Raw genomic sequence first — 24,191 nt, 5'->3', positions numbered from 1 at the left:
AATTGATCAAATTGGAAGGGGGCTCATAACCTCTAATTTTCAACGACCATGTGTGGGTGGTACCACTCTGTGGGTGGTACCAGTCACTGCCACTGTGGTCAGTGGTCGGGAGACCAGCCCAGAACTGGACACCCCAGTAAGCCTGACCTCATAGGCTATGCCAGTGATCAGGCCCCAGATGTTCAGGAAGCTCTGCTTGCCAGGGACAGTGAACTCCTGGGGCTCCAGTAGCCAGCCTGTCTGACAGCACTATATGAAAGTGGCTGAAGCCAACAGTAGAGGGAGCCCCTTCCTTTTGTCGAGGATGAGGCGGCTCCCAGGACACAAGGAAGCCGAATGAGGTGATCTCTAAAATAGTCAAGTTTTCGACTTTGGGTAATGATGCTAAAGGGAGTGAGAGTTGTTTTGGGGGAGGGGTGGTTATGGTTGGGTAGGGGAAGGATAAGACGTGGTTAGAATAGTTGAAGTGTGCAATGATTGCAAAGGTAACCTAAATTCAATAAGCAGAATTTAGTCATGCACATAGCGTAATTGATTGATATCATGTTTAGAAAATGTGTCCAGACAGACCTTTCTGTAATGTTCACTGGAACACTGTATCCAAATCTTGCATTTTAGTCCCTCTTAAACTTGGCTGTGTCCCTGGAGAGGTCATCATCAATTATTTTGCTACTGGGGCTTGTCAGTGTTTCAAAATAAGTTTTAAAGGTCCAATGCAGCCGTTTTTTTAATCTGATATCAAATTATTTCTGGGTAACAAAAAAGTACCGTACTATGATTGTTTTCAATTAAAATGGTAAAAAAAACAACAACAAAAAACTTCTAAGCAAAGGGCAATGTAGTGATTTGTCTGTCCTGTGTGTGTTAAACATTAATGAAGATTCTTTCCCCCCACTGGTTTATCGCATCCTAGCTAGCAATGGGGAATTGGCCCAGAAGCGGCCCTCTTCTGGGGGGCCGGAACTGACTAATTCGGCCCGGAAACGGGTGTCGGACTCGACCCGTAATCAAAATGAATGACTGCCCAGTATCGGCCCGACTACATCGGGCCATTTCCGTCTACCGGAATTCAGCCGACTTTGCCAGCATCTTACCAGAATCCCCCCAGAAGCGGCCCGATGCAAATTTAAATAAATGTATAAACTAAAAATGCATGTGTGAGCAAGGAGGCCTACAAACCTGACTCAGTTACACCAGCTCTGTCAGGAGGAATGGGCCAAAATTCACCCAACTTATTGTGGGAAGCTTGTGGAAGGCTACCCGAAACGTTTGACCCAAGTTAAACAATGTAAAGGCAAATACTAATTGAGTGTATATAAACTTTTGACCCACTGGGACTGTGATGAAAGAAATAAAAGCTGAAATAAATCATTCTCTCTACTATTATTCTGACCCAAGGCAGGGATTTTTTATTAGGATTAAATGTCAGGAATTGTGAAAAACTGAGTTTAAATGTATTTGGCTAAGGTGTATGTAAACTTCCGACTTCAACTGTATATAGTCAGTACTGGGCCTTAGCCCGGTGATGACATGGGACATTGCATTCTGGGAAATGCTATATTCATCTGGCTTCCTCAACCAGTTAGAATCAATCATATCCAGGACATAACCGGCAAACTCTCCCTCAGTGCCAGTCCAGGAGATGGAGAAAGTCTCAGATGTTAAGTAAGATACACACAGATTTCCAACCGCTTATTCGCTCACTAAAGGGAGAAACAGTTATTGGATTTCCAAATAAGCTCAAATGTGCAATACAATATGCCTATAATGTCACGCTGTTGGCTATAACCAACTCAATTATCTATTTAAGGTGAGGAAAACAGAATGTATATTATTTTGTATATCAAAGATATGAGAATAATAAGTGCAATTTTACATGGCACTCGCCTCCCACCTGCCATTCTCTATAGCCTTTGAATATATTGAAAAATGTATTACATGAACATTTTCATTTTGACAATACAACAGGCAAGCTTTTGGGGGATGTGGTGAAGAATGACGATCATAATAATGTAATGTTTTGTTTTGTTATAATGTAGGGTTTTGTTCCAGTACAGCACTAACACATCAGTTTCAAATAATTAAATATTCACCTGTACTTAGTGCTGGACTGGAACAAAAGCCGGCAAGCCCACTAGCTCGCCATGACAGGATTTGGATAATTTTTTTGTTGTTGACATTTTTGGTTTTACGCCTCCTGACCAATTATGCTATTTATATATATTTTTGCAATGATCTTAACTTTATTTGTACTGAATGTTTCCGCCTTTGTTTAATCGGCAGAACAGAACGACAGCTCTTTGTTCACAACAGCTGATGCACAATCTATAATATTAAGGAAGTCTCGAGGTTCTGCTCGCCCGAGTAAGAATACCTCTTGATAAGTTGTTGTCCATTCTATTTACCAAAATAGTTTTCATCTATATTTTCCATAGTTGTCTATTTACCAACACAAACCTATGCTGGCACTAAGATTGCACTCAATGAGCTGTATAGGGCCATAAGAAAACAAGAAAATGCTCATCCAGAAGCGACACTCCTAGTGGCCGGGGACTTTAATGCAGGAAAACTAAAATCTGTCTTACCTCATTTATAACAGCATGTCACCTGTGGAACTAGAGGTGAAAAAACTCTAGATCACCTTTACTCCACACATAGAAACACATACAAAACTCTCCCTCACCCTCCATTTGTCGATTCTGACCATAACTCTAGACTCCTGATTCCTGCTTACAAGCAAAAACTTAAGCAGGAGGTACAAGTGCTCAATACAGAAGTGGTCCAATGAAGTGGATGCTAAACCACAGGACTGTTTCACTAGCATAGACTTGAATATGACCCGGGATTCATTAGATGGCATTGAGGAGTTTACCACAGAAATCACCGGCTTCATTAATAAGTGCATCAACGACGACGTCCCCATAGTGACCGTACATACATATCACAACCAGATGCCATGGATTGCAATCAACATCTGCACTGAGCTAAAGGCTAGAGCTGCCACTTTCAAGGATTGGGACACTAATCCAGATGCTTATATGAATTCCATCTACGCCCTCTGACAAACCATCAAACACAAAGCATCATGACAGGACAAAGATTGAATCCTACTATACTGGCTCTCATGCTTGTCAGATGTGGCAGGGCTTGCAAACTATCACGGAGTATTAAGGGAAACCTAGCCGTGAGGTGCCCAGTGACATAAGCCTACCAGACGAGCGTAATGCCTTTTATGCTCTCTTTGAGGCAAGCAACACTGAACCATGCATAAGAGCACCATCCGTTCTGGACGATTGTATGATCACGCTCTCCATAGCCGATGTGAGTAAGACCTATAAACAGGTTAACATTCACAAGGCTGCAGGGCTAGACTAATTACCAGGACACGTACTCAGAGCATGTGCTGACCAACTGGCAAGTGACACTGATATTTTCAACCCCTCCCTGACCCCGTCTGTAATACCTTCATGTTTCAACCAGACCACCAAAGTCCCTGTGTTACCAAGAATGCGAAGGTAACCTGTCTAAATGACTATCGCCTCGTAGCATTAACCTTGATAGCTAATTTGCCTGTTGGAGTCATGCCTTAACTGAGTGACCAAAATGTCCCAGGTTACTCAGCCGCTCTGTCCACTCAGTTAAGGCATGACTCCAGCAGGCAAATGAGCTATCAAGGTTAATGACTCAGTCTATGAAGATTGGGGATGTTGATGGTATAAGGATGAATGGACGCTGTTTAAGGTGGAGGGGTGGGATGTTGATGGTATAAGGATGAATGGATGCTGTTTAAGGTGGAGGGGTGGGATGTTGATGGTATAAGGATGAATGGACGCTGTTTAAGGTGGAGGGGTGGGATGTTGATGGTATAAGGATGAATGGACGCTGTTTAAAGTGGAGGGGTGGGATGTTGGTTGTTTTTCTTTTGCATTTATTGCAGCACATCAAAACTCACCGCAATACATCTAATGGGAGGAGGGGAGGGCTTCATGCATGAAATGTGAGGATGGGGCAAGGAGAGACAGGGTCAGGTTGGTAACTTGCGGGCAGCTTGCCTGTTTTGGTTAAAGTGTGGGTGATGCCCAGTACCCTGCCCTGTGGTGACAAGACTGACACAGTGGCCGGAGGGTAAGAAGGGCACATGGCATGGTGTTGGTAGAATGGAGCATTGTTATAGGTGATAAAAAGCTAAATTGAAGGGGGTTATGTCAGGGATCTCGCTTGCTTGCTAGGTACAGTGCTGTGAATGCTTAAGTGTGAAAGGAAACAGGCATAGGTGTGTGTGTGTGTGTGTGTGTGTGTGTGTGTGTGTGTGTGTGTGTGTGTGTGTGTGTGTGTGTGTGTGTGTGTGTGTGTGTGTGTGTGTGTGTGTGTGTGTGGCTCACCGCAGATCCCAACTGGAATAGATAAAAACTGGTCAAAAGGCACAGGGAAGAAAGATAAAGAAGTAAGAAAGAAAGAGCGATAAGGACAGAACCCTGGGGGACACCTCCATTCGCAGGTACCTGTAGTGACTTCGGTATACACTGGCTCCTGGAAGGAGCCCTTGTGGAGCCCGTACAGGCCAATCCTATACGAGGTGTTAGGACTCAGGCCAGAAATGCCCAGGCTGAAGGCATCACCAGACAAGGTGAGGTTCACGCTCTCTAAACCTTCCTGTAAGTTTGTCACCTCAATGACAAAGCTCTCAAACTCCCCGTCCTCGGGAGTCCAGGACACACTGAAGCTGTCCCATGTCACGTCAGAGACTGTGAGGTTGGCCACCACAGGCCCCAGGTCCTCTAGCAGAGAAACAGATCATGGTAGAGTCAATTAAATATATGTGAAATATATCCTAAATAGATTTTTCACATCATATTATATTGTATATCCCATATACAGTATGTTATATTGACATTTCACATCAACTATACAATGTGTTGCAGGGATTAAACTGTGATGTGTTTCAGCAGAACATTCTTAGTCAGTTTTGATGACATGGAACACATGAATACAACGGCAGGTGGATGAATCAGAGGATGTATGAAATGAATACGGATGGGATGGGATGGAGAGAGCGAGAGATGACCGATGGCTATGGATGTCTATAGCAAATAATCACTGCTATGTGTACCTGTATTGACATAAGCATGACGAGGTAGAGACTGCTCCAACTTCCCATACAATGAAACCTAATATTGTGTCCCAGGGGACAAGCCTTCTATATCGGCCATCTTGGCACTTCCTGGTACCTTGGTCACATGAAATTGTGCCATCCCTGACAGAGCATTCACCTCCACCAAAAAGCTATCAATGGTTTCATCTGGGGTTGACCAGGCGGTCCCCTAGAATCTCCAGGCTGGAGCTGGAGCCCTCTGGTTCAGGTTCAGCCCCAGAGAGGAGGTCCCCTGTGGAGAACAGAGATGGAGATGGAGGCCCCTCTGTGATCAGAGGAGCCAGGGGAAGGACTGTTGGATGAACAGCTCCTGTGTCAGGAGGCTGTGTCGCCTGAGCACTTTTGACATTCAGAGCGACTACATCAGGTTGAGGTAGACTTGGGTGCTAAATCAAAGTACATCCAAAAGGATTAAAAGTGTAACCTGTAACCTCTAGAGGGGCAGAAGAAAAACAAAAAGAGTGGTTAACCTGTGTGAAGAAGATCTGGATAGAAGAAATAACTGGTGGAGTAAAAGCTGAAACATAAATAGCCACACAAACACAATGATTGATTACAGTAACAAAAGGTTCATTACCTTTTGTCTAACTTTCTCCTATTGAGGTTTGGAAGTGATAATTCTGCGTTCATCACCATGTTCTCTCTATGGCACTGTGCAGGTTCCTTTGTTGTCAGGGACCATAAACATCCACATGCATCAGAGATGTACGTTTACACTGAGCAGCTAATGCATTAATGGCCCCATGAACGAGGGCCATTAATTTTTGAAGGTTCCGAGTAGTCCACCGTAGTGACAGTACCCAGTACACTTCAAACAGTTGAAGAAGCCATGCACTGCCAAAGTTATCCTACGGCTATGTCTGCGTTCCAATATCTATACATACAGTGAGCACTATGTGGTATGCTAATGTCGATATTGCAACAGGACCCTGGTCAAACACCATAGGGTTCAATTTGAGAGTCTTGTTGCTGCAGGCCCTGTACAGTTGGTTCAAGATGCAAAGTACACTATAACATTATTCTTCGCAAGTAATATGAACATCTGTGGATGAAAATGTAATGTGAATGTGGGCGCAAGCAATGACTTGTCAATGATTTTTCAGAACTTGGCATATACCTACAGAGAGCAAGTGGTTGCTTTTAAAAGTGCTAATGAAGGAGTAAATTGGTGTGCAAATGTAGTCTACTCAACTTTTCTGAATGACATGCTGATCTGCAGGGAAACAGTGGTTGTGACCACTGAAATAGCCATTCCGGGGAAGACGGGTTTTCTTAATGCGTTGTCTCTTCAGCTAAGGTGTCAACTTTTCTATTTTCACAAGGTGTTTTTAAACAACCCATACATATTATTGTTGCTGACATTAAGTTAAAAAAATTATGCCCTGCAAATTACAGCATTTACAGTCACGGTATGCATTGCTATATTTGCTATTACCAATTTTAGTGATACCCTTCATCTGCATTTCTATGGAATACAAATGGCATGGATTCCTCTTCATAGTTTGAAAGCAACACTCTCTGTTTAAGGAATGCCATCCTCAGCATGCAAGAAGTGACTAGATGGAATCAAGCCAAGTGGCCATTTTGTAAAGAATTGCCATGCTCCATTGCAGTTTAAAATTACAATACCATCATGCAAAACATAAAAGGCTTGATTTTGAACTTCGCAAATCTTTCGTTCAAATCCTAACTTTGTTATCCAAGGTAGACTTAAAATGAGAGCTCTTTCAACAACAAAAGGATATCTATCATACTGAAGGCATGCAGACCAAAAGAAAGGACACAGTATACCTGTGACTGCTTCAAGTGTCAAGGATCTTTGCTTCCTCCATATGGATTCCCTCAGGCCTCGAATTCTAGAACCGGTGGCATCTCCACAGAGATGGACCTCTTTTAATACCCATAATCCCAGAGTGTCTCTATATTCTACAGTATAACTATCATATACAACATGTGCCTTTGGTTCCCACCAGAAATCAAATCCTTTGGATGTTACAACTGAGACGGCCAGATCATCCAGCTCGAGCTCAACCCCATCCCTGAGATCTGTCGGTCTGGGTTTGTGGCGTCTAACAGACACAAAGCTAATGATATTGTCCTCCGAACATATGAGAGTGGTAAACTCAGGGACCGGGTGGGCTAACTAAAATGTTAAAGATGCCTCAACAGAAACAAAAATGCACAAATTCAGATAAGGGAGCTTTTGGCGGTTGTGTCTTACTGTACTGTTAACCTCAGTGTCTCACTGCACTGTTAACCTCAGCGTCTCACTGCACTGTTAACCTCAGTGTCTCACTGCACTGTTAACCTCAGTGTCTCACTGCACTGTTAACCTCAGTGTCTCACTGCACTGTTGACCTCAGTGTCTCACTGCACTGCTACTGTTGACGGCAGTGCTGTCCATTTCTACCCTCCAATTAAAGTAAGTTATAGCCTACATCTTCCGGACCGTTGCCCTCAGTAATTCCACATTCTTCTGTCAAATATTGGTATGTATCTGAGAAAGAGCTTGTGTTCTGACATATGTTTGGATTGGTGAAGCTATTGCATCCCAAGCCAGAAGAGCAGACATCTTCCTTTATGTTTCTCTTAGGATTATAAAATGCAATTCAGAACGGTTAGCGGGTGAAAAAGGATCCTTACATTTAGCACTCAGTATGTTGAATGTTTGCCACCTGATACTATGGTTTTATCCATGCCTGGAACAGAACTAAAACGATTTTCTTTACGGATCACCCACACATATTTATGCCTTGCAATATGAGGGTGGAGTCAGTTGTAGAGATCTTGTTTGAACCCTCACCTGTAGATGCGGACAGGGTTACGGGTGTGCTCTTCTTTGAGCCCCTCTCAGCGACCAGGGTAATGGTGTACAGCATACCGGGGGTCAGGTTGGTCAGGACATAGGTGGTGGCAGTTCCAGGGACCTCCACCTCCTCCCTTCGACCGTCCCTGGAGATGTACACCAGCCTGTAGATGGTGATCTTGGCTCTGGGTCTCCTCCACACCAGGGTCATGCTTGTCTCTGTGGACTCGCTCACTTCCAAGTCCTTGGGCCCATCGAGATCTGTGGGGGAAGTTATCAATCAGGAATGATCAAGCCTTTAGTAAAACGTATAGGATAGTGAAAGGCAGAACAAAGTGTTAGTGTTTACAACGTGGATAGCACAGTTCTTTCATATTTCATTCTCTTCTATCATATCTGCTCCATGTCTTCCTGAGGTTTTAACTTTCTTTTTACAAGTTTCTTTGCCAAACCACGTGGAAATATCAGAACCTTCAAAATCACCAATGTTTGCCTCATATTGCCTCAAATTGTTGCCTAACTTTCACCACCTACATCCTGACCAACCTGACTAAACACCTCCCTCTGAAACTGGATCCTGGACTTCCTGACGGGCCGCCCCCAGGTGGTAAGGGTAGGTTACAACACATCAACACAGGGGCCCCTCAGGGGTGCATGCTCAGTCCCCTCCTGTACTCACTCATGACTGCACGGCCAGGCATGACTCCAACACCATTATTAAGTTTGCCAGTGACACAACAGTGGTTGTCCTGATCACCGACAACGACGAGACAGCCTATAGGGAGGTCAGAGACCTGGCCATATGGTGCCAGGACAACAACTGCTCCCTCAACATGATCAAGACAAAGGAGATGATTGTGGTCTACAGGAAAAGGAGGACCGAACACACCCCCATTCTCATCAAAGGGGCTGTAGTGGAGCAGGTTGGGAGCTTCAAGTTCCTTGGTGTCCACATCACCAACAAACTAACATGTTCCAAGCACACCAAGACAGTTGTGAAGAGGGCACGACAAATCTTATTCCCCCTCAGGAGACAGAAAAGATTTGGCATGGGTTTTCAGATCCTCAAAATGGTTCTACAGCTGCACCATCGAGAGCATCCTGACTGGTTGCATCACTGCCTGGTATGGCAACTGCTCGGCCTTCGACCGCAAGGCACTACAGAGGGTCGTGCATACAGCCCAGTACATCACTGGGGCCAAGCTTCCCGCCATCCAGGACCTCTATACCAGGTGGTGTCAGAGGAAGGCCCAATAATTGTCAAAGACTCCAGCCACCCTATTTATAGACGGTTCTCTCTTCTGGAGCACCGACTCTAGGTCCAAGAGGCTTCTAAACAGCGTCTACACCCATGCCATGAGACTCCTGAACATCTAATCAAATGGCTACCCAGACTATTTGCATTGCCCCCACCCCTCTTTTACGCCGCTGCTGCTCTCTGTTATGATCTATGCATAGTCACTTTAATAACTCTACCTACATGTACATATTACCTCAATTACCTCGACAACCGGTGCCCCCGCACATTGACTCTGTACCGGTGCCCCCCTGTATATAGTCTCTCTATTGTTATTTTAGTGCTGCTCTTTAACTACTTGTTACTTGTATTTCTTATTCTTATTCATATTTTGTAAACTACATTGTTGGTTAGGGGCTCGTAAGTAATCATACACCTGTTGCATTCGGCGCATGTGACTAATATAATTTGATTTGATTTGATCATGATGTGTTTGTATTGAAAGTTGAATCTACAGCTGCACAGTGTGTGTGGACACTGTGGTGGTGGGTCCTTGGACAGCTGTTGAACAGTGGCTATCCAATGAGAATGTGTTGACGTATGCTCTCACCAGTGGCTGCGTTTGTAGTGGCAGGCAGGCTCTCCCTCTCGTTCTTCACGGCAGTCACACCAATGCCGTATTCTGTACCTGGTTTTATTCCTATAATTGGGGAGAACAAATATGGATTTGACTACATGATTAGTTTCAGTCCAGTAATCGAGAAGAACATAGATGGATTTCAGTACCTGATTTGATTGACATTAAGAATAACAGTGTTGTGATTGTCATAGCAAATCCTAACGTGCGAAAACCCTTAAACCTTCTACTGACATAATTGCATGTTAGGATTTGGTCATGGTTAACCCTCACCAGTGATGGTGGCCTGAGTGCTGTCTCCTGACCCACGGGAGAACACCTCCTCGCCATGGGAACCCCCAGAGATAGGGCTGTACTTCACCCTGTAGCTGTCAACATCTGCCCGGCTGTTTATCCACTCCAGTGTGACACTGTCGTCTGTCTGGCCCAAGGGCTTCAGGTCTTTGGGGGCGTCCAGGTCTGTAACAATTCAAGAAGAAGAAAGGAGTATAAAAGGGACTGTTTACAGTCAACCCTAGACAAATCCAAGCGTGCACTAAACCAAATCATGCTGTTATCAGGAACACTTTAAAAAATGGACTTGGAAGTGGAATTGGGACTGTAAAAATGTTGTTTAATCAAACACAGTTTACACTTATCAGGAGTGCGCTTATCAGGATTGGATATAATCATGCCTCTACCTGTGGTGAATGTCTCAGAGACTGGCTCACTGGTGTAGTCTCCCCTCCTAGAGATCAGGGACACCTGGTACTCAGTGTCTGGGCTGAGGCTGTCGATGCTGTACTGTTTGTCTGAGGTGGATAGGTCCACGCTGGTCCTCTCTGTGGGGTGGGAGCTGGGGCCGTAGGACACGGTGACACCGTCCACCTGAGCCACGGGCTGGAACCAGGTGACCAAGCCTGAGCAGTCCGTCACATCACGAACCTCTACCTGTCTGGGGCCATCAATCCCTGGGGGAGAAAGACACAAGGAGGATGACCGATCTGTGCACAGGCTGTTATGTTCTCTTTGTTATGGACAATGATTCCATGCATTTTTAAGTGATCACTTAGGGCAAAAGACACAAGAACACATATTTTAAATACATTTAAAGACCGGCACAACATGTTATAATTATGGCATGACAAATATCATTAAGTTTGGCTCCTCTGACTGTTTGGTTGTGATGTCACTGTTCTGTGTTCTGATCGGACCTTTGGTAAGTTCCTGTACTTATTTTCACAGTAGAAATTGCGAAATTCTGTGCTGTGGTGACATCAGTGTGTGATATAGGCCATACAGGTTCATATAGCCTAAATCACCAACTCTATTATTCATTATTCCTGAAAACGGTGCTGATCTTAAGCCTGCAAATACGTTATGCAGGAGTCAAAAGGAGAAGATATTTACAGGGTCCATCCGTCATTGAAGAATTGTAAATTAAACTAATTTTCCATGCACAAGTTGGTAGTTCATGCAGAAAGAAATTCATTTTCCATAAGTTAAGAGGAGAATTTGACCGTAATGTATGTAGTAACAGTGTGCAGGAACTGCTACGGTAACCCCCCATCAAGAGTTTATGGCAGGGCTCCTTGAAAAATACAAAGACTCTATTGCAAAATGTTGGTTGGCCTGAAATTCAGCGTATTTCACTTCTGAAAAAATGCTTACATTTAACTGTGTAAAACGACAATGGGAGTTTAGCCACTTTTTCCATATAGACCTAATACTATGACGGAAAGTTAAATTCATCTATTCAGTTGTTCCTTTGTCTGCTTGTGTGTTTTGTGAGGTGGAAAGATTTTCCTTATCTAACCCATGGGATATGTGTAGTCGCCAGGATGAATGGGAGTAGCCTGGTCCAGATTCATTTATGTAAGGCATGACAATGTCAGAAGTGTTAAGTTCTCAGCTGGGACATGCAGATCTACACCGGGCTGGGAAAAAGCACATCACACACATTAAAATGTGGTGTAAGCTTACTGGTGGTAATGATTTTAGTAGACTGAGGTCCTCTGGTATTGTTCTTGATGACGCCCACTGAGACCTCGTACTCCTGACCAGGACCAAGCCCTGACTGCTCATACATAGTCTGGGAGGATGGAAGGGTTGTCAGGATCTTCCCATTCTCCTCTTTCTGAAAGGTCAAAGACATATATGGTTTTAAAACAACACTACTTCTGGAATCATACATAGCCTACTTACATACCCAACAGTCTGAGGTAAGCCACATCAATTTTTCCTTCGGATCAAGGAAATAAATCTTTCACACAGTTAATGTTGACTTAAACAATACCAATTGTTGCAGCAGAATCTTTCGTAAGTCTTTGATTGCTTCACATAAGAATGCTGCAAACAAAGCCCATTTGGACCATGGTGATAGTGATTAAGTGCTGACCATCGATGGGGGCAATAAAGCCAAAGTGCACAGGAGAATGGGTTAAGGACAGTGAAAGGAATAACCACCACTGAGAATGTCCTGGCGTCCCGAGACCTCCACGAGGAGTGTTAAAATGAGGTTACACAGCCCTTCGTAAAAATGTACTCATGGACAATAAGAAGGGCTTTATGGTTGCACAGACCTTTGCCATATTGCAGCTAAGCAGATTTGTGATTTGTTATTTTCCATGTACCGGTTCACATCAACATCATTGTGTAATGTGTAAAGTACAGCACACTTTGGTGGTGTGATGGAAATTTGTGGTTTGTTGTGTGTGTTACATTTTTTGACTTTGTTATTCTGAGTTTGCTGAATTGAAAACTGAACTGACCTCGACCCTGATAGCTATTGCTACTTTGCTGGACACGATAACTAGCCAAGCATGCCAAGATCTCACTAAAAGAGCAGCTTGTGCATATATGTTGTCTTGTCCCTGAGGTTTAGGAAAATCCTAGGCAAGACCTAGCAGGGATCGCTTGCATAGAGATGGATAAATTGCCAGAGAGAGAAGGACAGACTGACCGTGTTACGGACATAGAGCTCCCAGGCATCAAAGGGAATGTCCAGCTGATCCCACAACACCTCTACTGAGGTGTCCCTCACCGATTTGAACTTCAAGCCGTCTGGCTCCGGTAGATCTGACAGGACAGAGTGAGACAAAGGAATATATTATGCCTGATCCCAAAATATTGTATGTTGAGACAGTGTTGGGTTTTAAACGTTGTGAAGCATCAATGAAATGTAGTTTTTATTTGATTTATTTTATCACCTATTCTAAAAGGAAAGCCTTCTGTTAACATTGTGTTGTGAAAGTTTCTCCACTGTACCGGACAGCATTTTGATTATGGTTAATATGTGCAAATGGTCTTTTCCTGACAGTCTAAAGAGGACCGCATTCCCATGAACGCAGGCTGCTCAGCGAAGTCTTCAGATCTGAGCTCCATTAAGAAGGTATGACCTACTTGTGGCCACCCTGGCACTGATTGGGATGCTCTTCTTGTTGCTGAGGATGGCATAGACGTTGATCAGGTACTCGATGCCGGGCTCCAGCTCGCTGACTGTGGCAGCAGTCTTGTCTCCAGGCACTCTGAACTCCTGGTACAGACCCCCAGGACTAGTGGGCACATATGCAATCAGATACTCTGTCACCAGCATCTCATTGTTCCAGGTCAGATCCACTGTCTCGGTGGTGACCTCTGTTACAGTCAGGTCCTTTGGAGGTGAAACTAGAGAGAGCGAGAAAGAAAGAAAAAGAGAGAGACAGGAAATAGTCTGACCTTTCTATTGTCTCAGACACTTGGTTTCCCATGCCCTCATCCACTAACAGTCCTCTACACAAAGAAAATGCATTCCCCAGACTTACATCTGGCAGTGGTCTGGACTGCCAAAGATCTTTAAGACAGAGATAGAGACTTAAATGCACAGCTTTTGGAATCAGAGGAAATCATAATGGAACTTTTAATCCTTTTCTCAATCTCTTTCAAAATAATGAAAATAGTTTCTCATTATTTTGAGATTTGATTAAGTTTTGGATTTAATGTGTCATTCAGCAAGCACTAGGAATATCAAACAGAACAATTAGTGAAATGAACTGAACTCAATTATCCATACATAGTTTATTTTTCTCAGTTGATAGAAACCATTCTTACCTTCTGAGCAGTCTTCTCCGATGTATCCCTCATCACAGAGACATTGTCCATTCACACAGCGGCCCATGTCCTGGCAGTTGTTGAGGCAGCTCAGCTCTCCACAGTTGTCTCCCATGTATCGCTCCTCACACATGCACTTCCCATTAACACAGTGCCCCCTGTTGTTGCAATTATCAGGGCAGGTGAGTTCAGAGCAGTCGACACCCGCGTAGCCCTCCAGGCAGACACATTTGCCATCCACGCAGTATCCCCTGTCCAGGCAGTCATTGGGACAGTGCTTCTCAGTGCAGTCTTCCCCTGTGAAGCCCTCGTCGCAGACGCACTGCCCGTCAACGCAGCGTCCGCGGTTCAGGCAGTTGTTGGGGCAGCTCAGCTCGCTGCAGTCCTCACCGGTGAAGCCAGCATAGCAGACACACCGGCCATCCACACAATCTCCACTGCCATAGCAGTCTGAGGGGCAGATCTTGATGCTGCAGTCCTCACCACCGAACCCTTCATCGCACACACACTGTCCGTTGACACAGCGGCCCCGGTTGAGGCAGTTGTTGGGGCAGGAGAGCTCAGAGCAGTCCTCTCCCTGGTAGCCTACATTGCAGACGCACTGCCCGTTGACACACTGTCCCCTGTTGTGGCAGTTGTTGGGGCAAGCCAGCTGGCTACAATCCTCTCCTTGGTAGCCAGCATTGCAGATACACATGCCGTTGAAGCAGACACCTCTATCGTTGCAGTCACTGGGGCAGGTGAGCTTGGAGCAGTCCTCTCCAGTGTAGCCAGCGCTGCAGACACACTGGCCGTCCACACAGAAACCATTTCCCAGGCAGTCACTTGGGCAGGTTTTCTCCACACAGTCCACCCCGGTGAATCCTTCTTCGCAGTAGCAGGTTCCATTGACGCAGCGGCCGCGGTCGTAGCAGTCGTTGGGGCAGATGAGTTCGGAGCAGTCGTAGCCCGTCCAGGGCTCTTCACACACACACTCCCCGTCCACACACTTTCCACGGCTTAGGCAGTTGTTCAGGCAGTCTGTCTGAGAACAGTCCTCTCCAGTGTGACCGTTGGCACAGACACAGACCCCACCAATACATTGTCCGTTCCCACCACAGTCCACTTTGCAAACCTTGAGTGAACAGTCATCCCTGCCAAAGCCCTCAAAGCAGATGCACTTCCCATCGACACAGCGACCTTGGTCCTGGCAGTTGTTGGGGCAGGAGAGCTCAGAGCAGTCCTCTCCCTGGTAGCCTACATTGCAGACGCATTGTCTGTTGACACACTGTCCCCTGTTGTGGCAGTTGTTGGGACAAGCCAGCTGGCTACAATCCTCTCCTTGGTAGCCAGCATTGCAGATACACATGCCGTTGAAGCAGACACCTCTATCGTTGCAGTCACTGGGGCAGGTGAGCTTGGAGCAGTCCTCTCCAGTGTAGCCAGCGCTGCAGACACACTGGCCGTCCACACAGAAACCATTTCCCAGGCAGTCACTTGGGCAGGTTTTCTCCACACAGTCCACCCCGGTGAATCCTTCTTCGCAGTAGCAGGTTCCATTGACGCAGCGGCCGCGGTCGTAGCAGTCGTTGGGGCAGATGAGTTCGGAGCAGTCGTAGCCCGTCCAGGGCTCTTCACACACACACTCCCCATCCACACACTTTCCACGGCTTAGGCAGTTGTTCAGGCAGTCTGTCTGAGAACAGTCCTCTCCAGTGTAACCCTTGGCACAGACACAGACCCCACCAATACATTGTCCGTTCCCACCGCAGTCCACTTTGCAAACTTTGAGTGAACAGTCGTCCCTGCCAAAGCCCTCAAAGCAGACGCACTTCCCATCCACGCAGCGACCTTGGTCCTGGCAGTTGTTGGGGCATTCAGACTCGGTGCAGTTGTGTCCCTTCCAGCCAGGCTCGCAAATGCAACCACAGGTGTCAGCACTGTAGTTGCCATGGCCATTGCAATAAGGCTTGGTCCCCACCTCACCTAAAAGAGCAGAGTTTAGAGATTATAACCCTCTGAATCATAATCCCTGTCTTCCTCCTTTTCACTAAGACATTTCATTTTAAAATATTGTAATCAAGACAGGACTGTAATCATAGTCAGGACACCCACTTATGTTCTGAATAACACCCTACAGTACTAATCCGTACAGAATATGTCTATGCCTCTATGTTTATTCCCTTTCCCTGTGGTGTAAAAGAGAAAGTACTGTTAAACCGAATCCCACATTCAATTCCATTGACGCTTCCTAGATGTTGAGTAAAATAGATGTGCCTCTGAAGGAAGGAGAGGTGATGTGTAGAGAACTGTAGCATGGGCTGTGCCATTCAAGACATTCACCATTTTGAAGTAGTCAACTGGGTGGGACTTCCTATGGGTTAAGGAAGGACCACATAATTCCATCCAGGTCATCAGGAGGGATCAGCCAATGAATTATACTTGTGAGCAAACATTCCATAACTGCAGGTAGCAGTAAATCAATAACACTGGCTTTATAACTGTTTAAACACACTCCAGGTGGCAGTATGCACCCTTTCAGTTTGTTTACCAACTCATAGAAGTAGTAGAAGCAGAACATGTACAACTTCAAAATGGAGATGGCATCAATGGTACTGCCCTTGTGCTCACAGATGCCATAATGGGACAGATGCCATAATGGGACAGATTCCGTAGTTGTCTTAAGTTTTGATTCTTCTATCATTCTCTATAGCTGACATTCATACTAAGTATGCTATACTAGGAGTTGGGATGAATGAGCCAATCAGAAGCTGGGGGTGGTTAGGTTGACATGTATACAGTACCTGTGACTGGCTGAACGCTGCAGCAGCCAGCGTCTCCACTAGCGCATTGATCTCTCAGCGTGGACACCTCTCCCTCCAGCATCTCCAATCTGCTCAGGAGTACCTTCAGATCCGGGAGCCCATCAGTGCATGCACACTCCTGCTGAGGAATGTTAATGCGGTGAGTGAAAACTATCTGGTTCTGCCCATCCAGGGTATGTTCGGTGGTGCGGAGGCTTGAAGGCGGAGCTGCGTCCTGGGGCTCGAGGCTGGTGCTTCCTAGGGCATCCAGGTCCACTGAGCATAGTGAGCCGGAAGGGACGTTGATTTTGTAGACGTGGTTGAAGACCACTGGTTGGTCAGCGCTGGTCAGGGTCACATTGTTTCCGCCGGGGGTTGTCAAGGTCGCCCGTTTATCCCTAAGTAATTTTCTCACCAGCCCAGCTTGGCAGAGGTTGAGAAGGAGAGTCAGGAAGACACACCCTAAAATGCTTTTAGTTCCCATTTTTTGTCTTTCTCAACTGGACTCCTCGGACAAAGCTTGGAAGTCTGGCCAAATCTGGATAAGTGTAGGGGCCCTGGAAGTTAAACAAAAAGACATTGAGTCAAAGACAGCCCCAGTAATGCACGTGGATAACTACAGTGGGGCAAAAAAGTATTTAGTCAGCCACCAATTGTGCAAGTTCTCCCACTTAAAAAGATGAGAGAGGCCTGTAATTTTCATCATAAATTCAGGCATAGAGGTAATAGATTGGCTTAGTCCATTATAAGCCAAAGCAATGACAGACAAAATGAGAAAAAAAATCCAGAAAATCACGTTGTAGGATTTTTAATGAATTTATTTGCAAGTTATGGTGGAAAATAAATATTTGGTCACCTACAAACAAGCAAGATTTCTGGTTCTCACAGACCTGTAACTTCTTCTTTAAGAGGCTCCCCTGTCCTCCACTCGTTACCTGTATTAATGGCACCTGTTTGAACTTGTTATCAGTATAAAAGACACCTGTCCACAACCTCAAACAGTCACACTCCAAACTCCACTATGGCCAAGACCAAAGAGCTGTCAAAGGACACCAGAAACAAAATTGTAGACCTGCACCAGGCTGGGAAGACTGAATCTGCAATAGGTAAGCAGCTTGGTTTGAAGAAATCAACTGTGGGAGCAAATAATAGGAAATGGAAGACATACAAGACCACTGATAATCTCCCTCGATCTGGGGCTCCACGCAAGATCTCCAAATGCTCTCTAGCAAACTTCAGACGGGCCTGGACATGTCTGGCACTGCAGGATTTGAGTCCCTGGCGGCGTAGTGTGTTACTGATGGTAGGCTTTTTTACTTTGGTCCCAGCTCTCTGCAGGTCATTCACTAGGTCCCCCCGTGTGGTTCTGTGATTTTTGCTCACCGTTCTTGTGATCATTTTGAAAAAAGATGTACCACAGGTCAAAATGATCACAAGAACGGTACAGGGTATTTTTATTCATATTGGGTGAACCGTTTACAAATGACAGCACTTTTTGTACATAATCCCCCCATTTCAGGGGACCAAAAGTATTGGGATAAATACACTTAAAGTGCCTTTGGGAAAGTATTCAGATCCCTTGACTTCGTCCACATTTTGTTACGTTACAGCCCTATTCTAAAATGTATAACATAAAACATTTTCCTCATCAATCTAACCACAATATCCCATAATAACAAAGCAAAAACAGGTTTGTAGAATTTTTAGCAATGTACTCAAAATAAAAACTGAAATACCTTATTTACATAAGTATTCAGACCCGTTGTTATAAGACTCGTAACTGAGCTCAAATGCATCCTGTTTCCATTGATCATCCTTGAGATGTTTCTACAACTTGATAGAAGTCCACTTGTGGTACATTCAATTGATTGGACATGATTTGGAAAGGCACGGACCTGTCTATATGAGATCCCACAGTTGACAGGAATTGTCCGTAGAGCTCCGAGACAGGATTGTGTCGAGGCACAAATCTGGGGAAGGGTACAAAAAATGTCTGCAGCATTGAAGGTCCCCAAGAACACAGTGGCCTCCATCATTCTTAAATGGAAGAAGTTTGGAACCACCAAGACTCTTCCTAGAGCTGGCCACCGGGCCAAACTGAACAATTTGGGGAAAAGGGCCTTGGTCAGGGAGGGATGGTCACTCTGACAGAGTTCCAGAATTACTCTGAAGGACAACCATCTCTGCAGCACTCCACCAATCAGGCCTTTATGGTAGATTGGCCAGATGGAAGCCACTCCTCAGTAAAAGGCACATGACAGCCCGCTTGGAGTTTGTCAAAAGGCACTGAAAGAGTCTCAGACCATGAGAAACAAGATATTCTGGTCTGATGAAACCAAGATTGAACACTTTGGCCTGAATGCCAAGCATCACGTCGGGATGAAACCTGGCACCGTCCCTACGGTGAAGCATGGTGGTGGCAGCAGGATGATGTGCAGGTGTTTTTTAGCGGCGGGGACTGGGAGACTAGTCAGGATCGAGGCAAAGATGAGAGGAGCAAAGTACAGAGAGGTCCTTGATGAAAACCTGCTCCAGGCCGCTCAGGACCTCAAACTGAGGCAAAGGTTCACCTTCCAACAGGATAACGACCCTAAGCACACAGACAAGACAATGCAGGAGTGGCTTCGGGACAAGTCTCTGAATGTCCTTGAGTGGCCCAGCCAGAGCCAGGACTTGAACCCGATAGTTTTGAAAACAGTTGTGCAGCAACTCTCCCTATCCAACATAACAGCTTGAGAGGATCTGCAGAGAAGAATGGGAGAAACTCCCAAATACAGGTGTACAAAGTTTGTAGTGTCATACCCAAGAAGACTCTGGGCTGTAATCTCTGCTAAAGGTGCTTCAACAAAGTATTGAGTAAAGGATCTGTATACTTATGTAAATGTAATATTTCAGTTTGACATTTTTAATACATTTGCAAAAATTTCAAAAACTATTTTTTTCTTTGTCATTATTGGGTTTTGTGTGTAGATTGATAGGGGGGAAACAAGTTAATATATTTTAGAATAAATGTGGAAAAGGTCAAGGGGTCTGAATACTTTATGAATGCACTGTATATGTTGATTAAAGTAGTAAAAAGTTAAGTATTTAGTCCAATATTCATAGCACGCAATGACTACATCAAGCTTGTGACAAACTTGTTGGAAGGATTTGCTATTTGTTTTGTGTTTCAGATGATTTTGTGCCAATAGAAATGAATAGTAAATAATGTATTGTGTCATTTTGGATTCACTTTAGTTGGAGAATAACAAATAATAGAATATGTTTCTAAACACTTCTGCATCATTGTGGATGTTACCGTGATTATGAATAACCCTTAATGAATCGTGAAGAATTATGAGTGAGAAAGGTACAGACAAATATCATACCCCAAGACATGCTAACCTCTCACCATTACAATAACAGAGGAGGTTAAAAAAAAAAAAAATTGGGGGGGGTACTTTCTCACTCGTCAGTATTTGACATCAGACAAGACAGGACATAACTGACGTTTTTGTCTGTCACGGCACTCAAAGATGCTCCCTGCGTTACTCCTGTTCCTCTGACACCAAGATAACTCTAGAGTGTCGATAACAGGTTTGGATGAAACATTTCCCTCCACACTGTACATTACATGTTGAAGTCTAACCAGCTGTTTAATGCATTAAATCGATAACTCATTACCAATGCATACCCACACACAACCCACACATAACTTGAGAAATGCATGTGTAAACGAACTTGCATTAATCATGCATTGGGAATATAGCCAAAGACTGCCAGAAGTGGAGATCCTTTGTTGCTGGCCTATCCACTAAGCTGCCGTGATGGGTATGAGTGAATGAGTGGTGCATTGGGAGCAACCTCTTAAAGATATTGGTTCCCAATTGGGACTCAACCCTCCCACGTTCAGCTGAAACGGTGGCGCATGGAACGCAAAAATATTCTTAGAAATATTTAACCTCCACACATTAACAAGTCCAATAGCTCAAATGAAAGATAAACACCTTGTTCATCTAGCCAGCAAGTCAGATTTCTAAAATGTTTTACGGCGAAAACATAGTACATATTTATGTCAAACCACCACCAGACACAGCTCATTTGAATAGCCAAAACATGCTATCAACAAACGCAGGATTAAAAAATAAATCATTCACTAACCTTTTGAAAATCTTCATTAGATGACAGTAATAGGACATGTTACACAGTACATTTTTTTTTTTCAATAATATGCCATTTATATCCATAAATGTCCATTTACATTGAGTTCATGGTCAGAAATTACTCAAAAATGTCCGCAGGAAATCTAGGTAGCGCGGCAAGATAACGTAAATATACATCATAAACTTTGACTAAATATACATGTTCTACATATAGTTAGAAAGATACACTGCTTCTTTATGCAACCGCTTTGTTACATTTATTTTTAACGTTACAGAAATCGCACACTATTCAATATGCTGAGACGGCGCTCAGATACAAGCTACATTTCTCCGTAATGTTGGAGTCAACAGAAACACAGATTTAAGCATAAATATTCCCTTACCTTCGATGGTCTTCGTTCAGAATGTTGTGGAAGGCTTCATACTTACCCAATACATCGTTTGGTTTCAAGTCTTGCGTCTTTGTATTAGCTACTGCTAATAACATCAGCTGAAATGCACCCAAAATGTCCTCTGGTCCGGAAAAGTTGCGCATCAAAACTTCAAAATTACATATTATATGTCGACTAAACAGGTCAAACTAAGTGCAGAAGCAAGCTTTATGATGTTTTTAACACACAAAACAAATTTCAATTCAATCGGTCATCGTCTGTCCTTCTCTTGAGTGCTGGAATAAAGGAATGGCTGGGACCAATTCGCGCCACAACGCACAACATATTTTCTCATGGCACGCACTAATTTCACTCCCATAGGGCCAATTCTCGCGGGATTTGAACGATTAAAAGCTCTACTGAATGAGGACATCTAGTGGAAGACATAGAAAGTCTCCCCAGAATCATAACTGGTTGGGAAGGGTGGGGGCGATGACGTCAAAGTTGCTCCAACTTTCATGACCACAAAAACTAGTTTGGAAGAATGCCTGCCCTGTGAGTTCTGCTATACTTACAGACATAATTCCAACGGTTTTAGAAGCTTTAGAGTGTTTTCTATCCAATAATAATTATTATATGCATATATTAGCAATTTTTGACAGATTTTTTTTTCAGTTTACTAGGGGTACCCAATCCCTCCAAAGGGGGCATATGTCTGCCATATCTTTAACAGGTTTATAAGCAACAGTTTGTTACTTGTACACATATCCCATGTTAGGATTCAGCCAAAACTCAACATTTCCACTGGCCAATTCAGATCACTCTGATGACTTCATGCAAGAGCCCTGTAATTTGTGGGAGACTGATTGGAACACAACGTGGGAAAGAAGTCAGGGATGACTCTGAGTTTGCGGTTTCCAATGGTTTGATGGGTGGATGTGAGAGGAGACACAAATGTAGCAAGACCCTGGTTGATCCATTGAATGTATGTGAAACCACAGATCTGGTAGGATTAATAATGCCCAGCCCTATCTCCTAATTCACAATAGACTGCAAATTCTGCAGGTGACATGGAGAGTTACACTCTCCCCCACTGATTTCCACTTTAACATAATAAACCGTACTTGGCAACAACAGGTTAAGTTACAGCCCACATGCTTTCACAGCATTCCTGATCTAAGACAGGTTAATGTTTTATGTACTATAAAAAGCCCTCAGATGAAGCAGAAGAGGCCTGACTAATCCATCAATAGTATAGTGGCTATCAAATCCCTACAGGTTTGAAAAGAATTGAAGAGAAAACATTCATTGCAACTGCGCATCCCATCAGTGATACGTAGCACAGTAGACTCTGCAAAGTTGACACCTCAAATGGCAAGGGAACGAAGGTTAACACAGAGTGGCCAACTAATGTAAGCTTACTATACACTCCCTCTTTCAGCTCTTTTGAGAAAGACCATTCCAGAGCATCTCTTTTGCTACTCTCTGGTTTCAGTGGAAATAAAGTTATAGCAGGCCCATGGTCCAGTCAGCAGTCCACGTGTAATGGCTATTCCATATCTCCTTTTCCATTCCTACCTTACCTGCATCTCCAGTTCTTTCATCTCACTGTCTTGCAATGTCATGAGCTACAGTGGCCATTTCTCCGCACTCCAACTCATTGGAGGACTCATTGTATTTTGGGTGATGTTAGTAGTGGATGTCCTGTATACTATTTTAGAATAGCGGTTAGTATACACACATCACAAATTGACCCCATAGTTTGCTAGTCTCATTTATCACATTTGTAGGTAAATCCTTCACCCCTTTAGTTTACCCAGAGATTGTGAAACCAATGACCTCTGCTTCAATATGGAGTCTGTGTTGGTCAGTTCCCAACTCCAACATGCAGTTTATCTATTATGGGCGTGTGATTACAATGACCCCTATTACTCCCTGGTAAGGGATATTCTTTCATCTGAGACTCGTGATGAATAGCCTTGGTGGATGATGAGTGGCCCACATATATATATATTTTCCTAGTTTGTACGTCCTAAATACCCAGAAATCTCAGAGCTTAGCAACTGACAGCTGGAGTGTTACCTATCTTGGTTGCTAAGTCTAGAAAGGGTTAGGAGTCTGTGTTGGATGACCTCTTCCCTGGTGAGGGTGATAATGGTGGAAAGGGTAGTATTAATGAAATGGGGGAGTCCCCATTAGCTGCTTGCTTTCCATCAGGTACTAATTTACTCCCTGGGGGACATTTCTCTCCTTCTTTTCCTCCCTCGTTCATGAGGGATGACCTCAATTTTACCATCGTGCCTTCTGCAGCTCCCAAAGGACTGGAGGATCCATAACATCTAACATCTCTCTTTCTCTCTCCCTCATCCCATTGACGTCCTCAGTCTGCCTCCCCTTTGCTTTTGAAGCACAGGTATGAAATCCAGCTTGGGTTTCATTTTCTGTCTCACATCTGGTGGGAGGCTAGATAAAGGTGGGTCAGGGTTTGGGTCGTAAAAGGGCTTGGGAGAAATAGGCTTGCAACCTGTTTCTGACGTTTCTCCAATAGACTTTACGGAGAAGAGTGAGTCAGCACGTCTCTAGTCATAGGATAAAAGAAGTAGTAACTGGTTTTTAATCAACCAAAGATATATTTTCTATTTGGTTTCTGACAGCACGTCTCATCAAAATTAAACCATGGGTTTCATATTATAGGATTTGATTCATTAGTCGAGTGGGGTTTCGGTGTGTTTGTGTATGAAATCGAGAGCAGCGGAGAGGTTTTCCCTGTCCTTGGTCCTAATCTCTTGGAGATTATGGGAGGATGTTCAAAGCAGTAAATATTCAAGGTATTTGTGTGTGTGTGTGTGTGTGTGTGTGTGTGTGTGTGTGTGTGTGTGTGTGTGTGTGTGTGTGTGTGTGTGTGTGTGTGTGTGTGTGTGTGTGTGTGTGTGTGTGTGTGTGTGTGTGTGAGAGTGGTGTGTGAATGTCATGTGTGAGTGTATGTCATGTGTGA

The 24,191-nt window shown here is 44.3% G+C and overlaps 1 protein-coding gene across 2 annotated transcripts in view; it reads right to left on the bottom strand.

Moving 5' to 3' along the window:
- Positions 1-24,191, bottom strand: part of LOC139388126 (tenascin-like) — a 64,120-nt gene that overhangs the window by 21,625 nt on the left and 18,304 nt on the right. Inside the window, exons 2-11 of one of the 2 annotated variants that reach the window (XM_071134699.1) lie at positions 16,684-17,240; positions 13,901-15,865; positions 13,214-13,477; positions 12,774-12,889; positions 11,795-11,948; positions 10,513-10,782; positions 10,106-10,291; positions 9,806-9,895; positions 7,956-8,219; positions 4,503-4,778 (exon numbers count right to left, since the gene is read on the bottom strand). In XM_071134699.1, the coding sequence (XP_070990800.1) occupies positions 4,503-4,778; positions 7,956-8,219; positions 9,806-9,895; positions 10,106-10,291; positions 10,513-10,782; positions 11,795-11,948; positions 12,774-12,889; positions 13,214-13,477; positions 13,901-15,865; positions 16,684-17,167 (4,069 nt within the window). In that variant the 5' untranslated portion in view covers positions 17,168-17,240. The remainder of the gene's footprint in view (positions 1-4,502; positions 4,779-7,955; positions 8,220-9,805; positions 9,896-10,105; positions 10,292-10,512; positions 10,783-11,794; positions 11,949-12,773; positions 12,890-13,213; positions 13,478-13,900; positions 15,866-16,683; positions 17,241-24,191) is intronic. The other variant, XM_071134701.1, reaches the window with a different exon arrangement.

The sequence above is a fragment of the Oncorhynchus clarkii genome, chromosome 29 (genome assembly GCF_045791955.1).
Source record: "Oncorhynchus clarkii lewisi isolate Uvic-CL-2024 chromosome 29, UVic_Ocla_1.0, whole genome shotgun sequence".
In the NCBI taxonomy this organism is placed as follows: Eukaryota; Metazoa; Chordata; class Actinopteri; order Salmoniformes; family Salmonidae; genus Oncorhynchus; species Oncorhynchus clarkii.
This window is presented reverse-complemented; position numbering and strand designations above follow the sequence as displayed.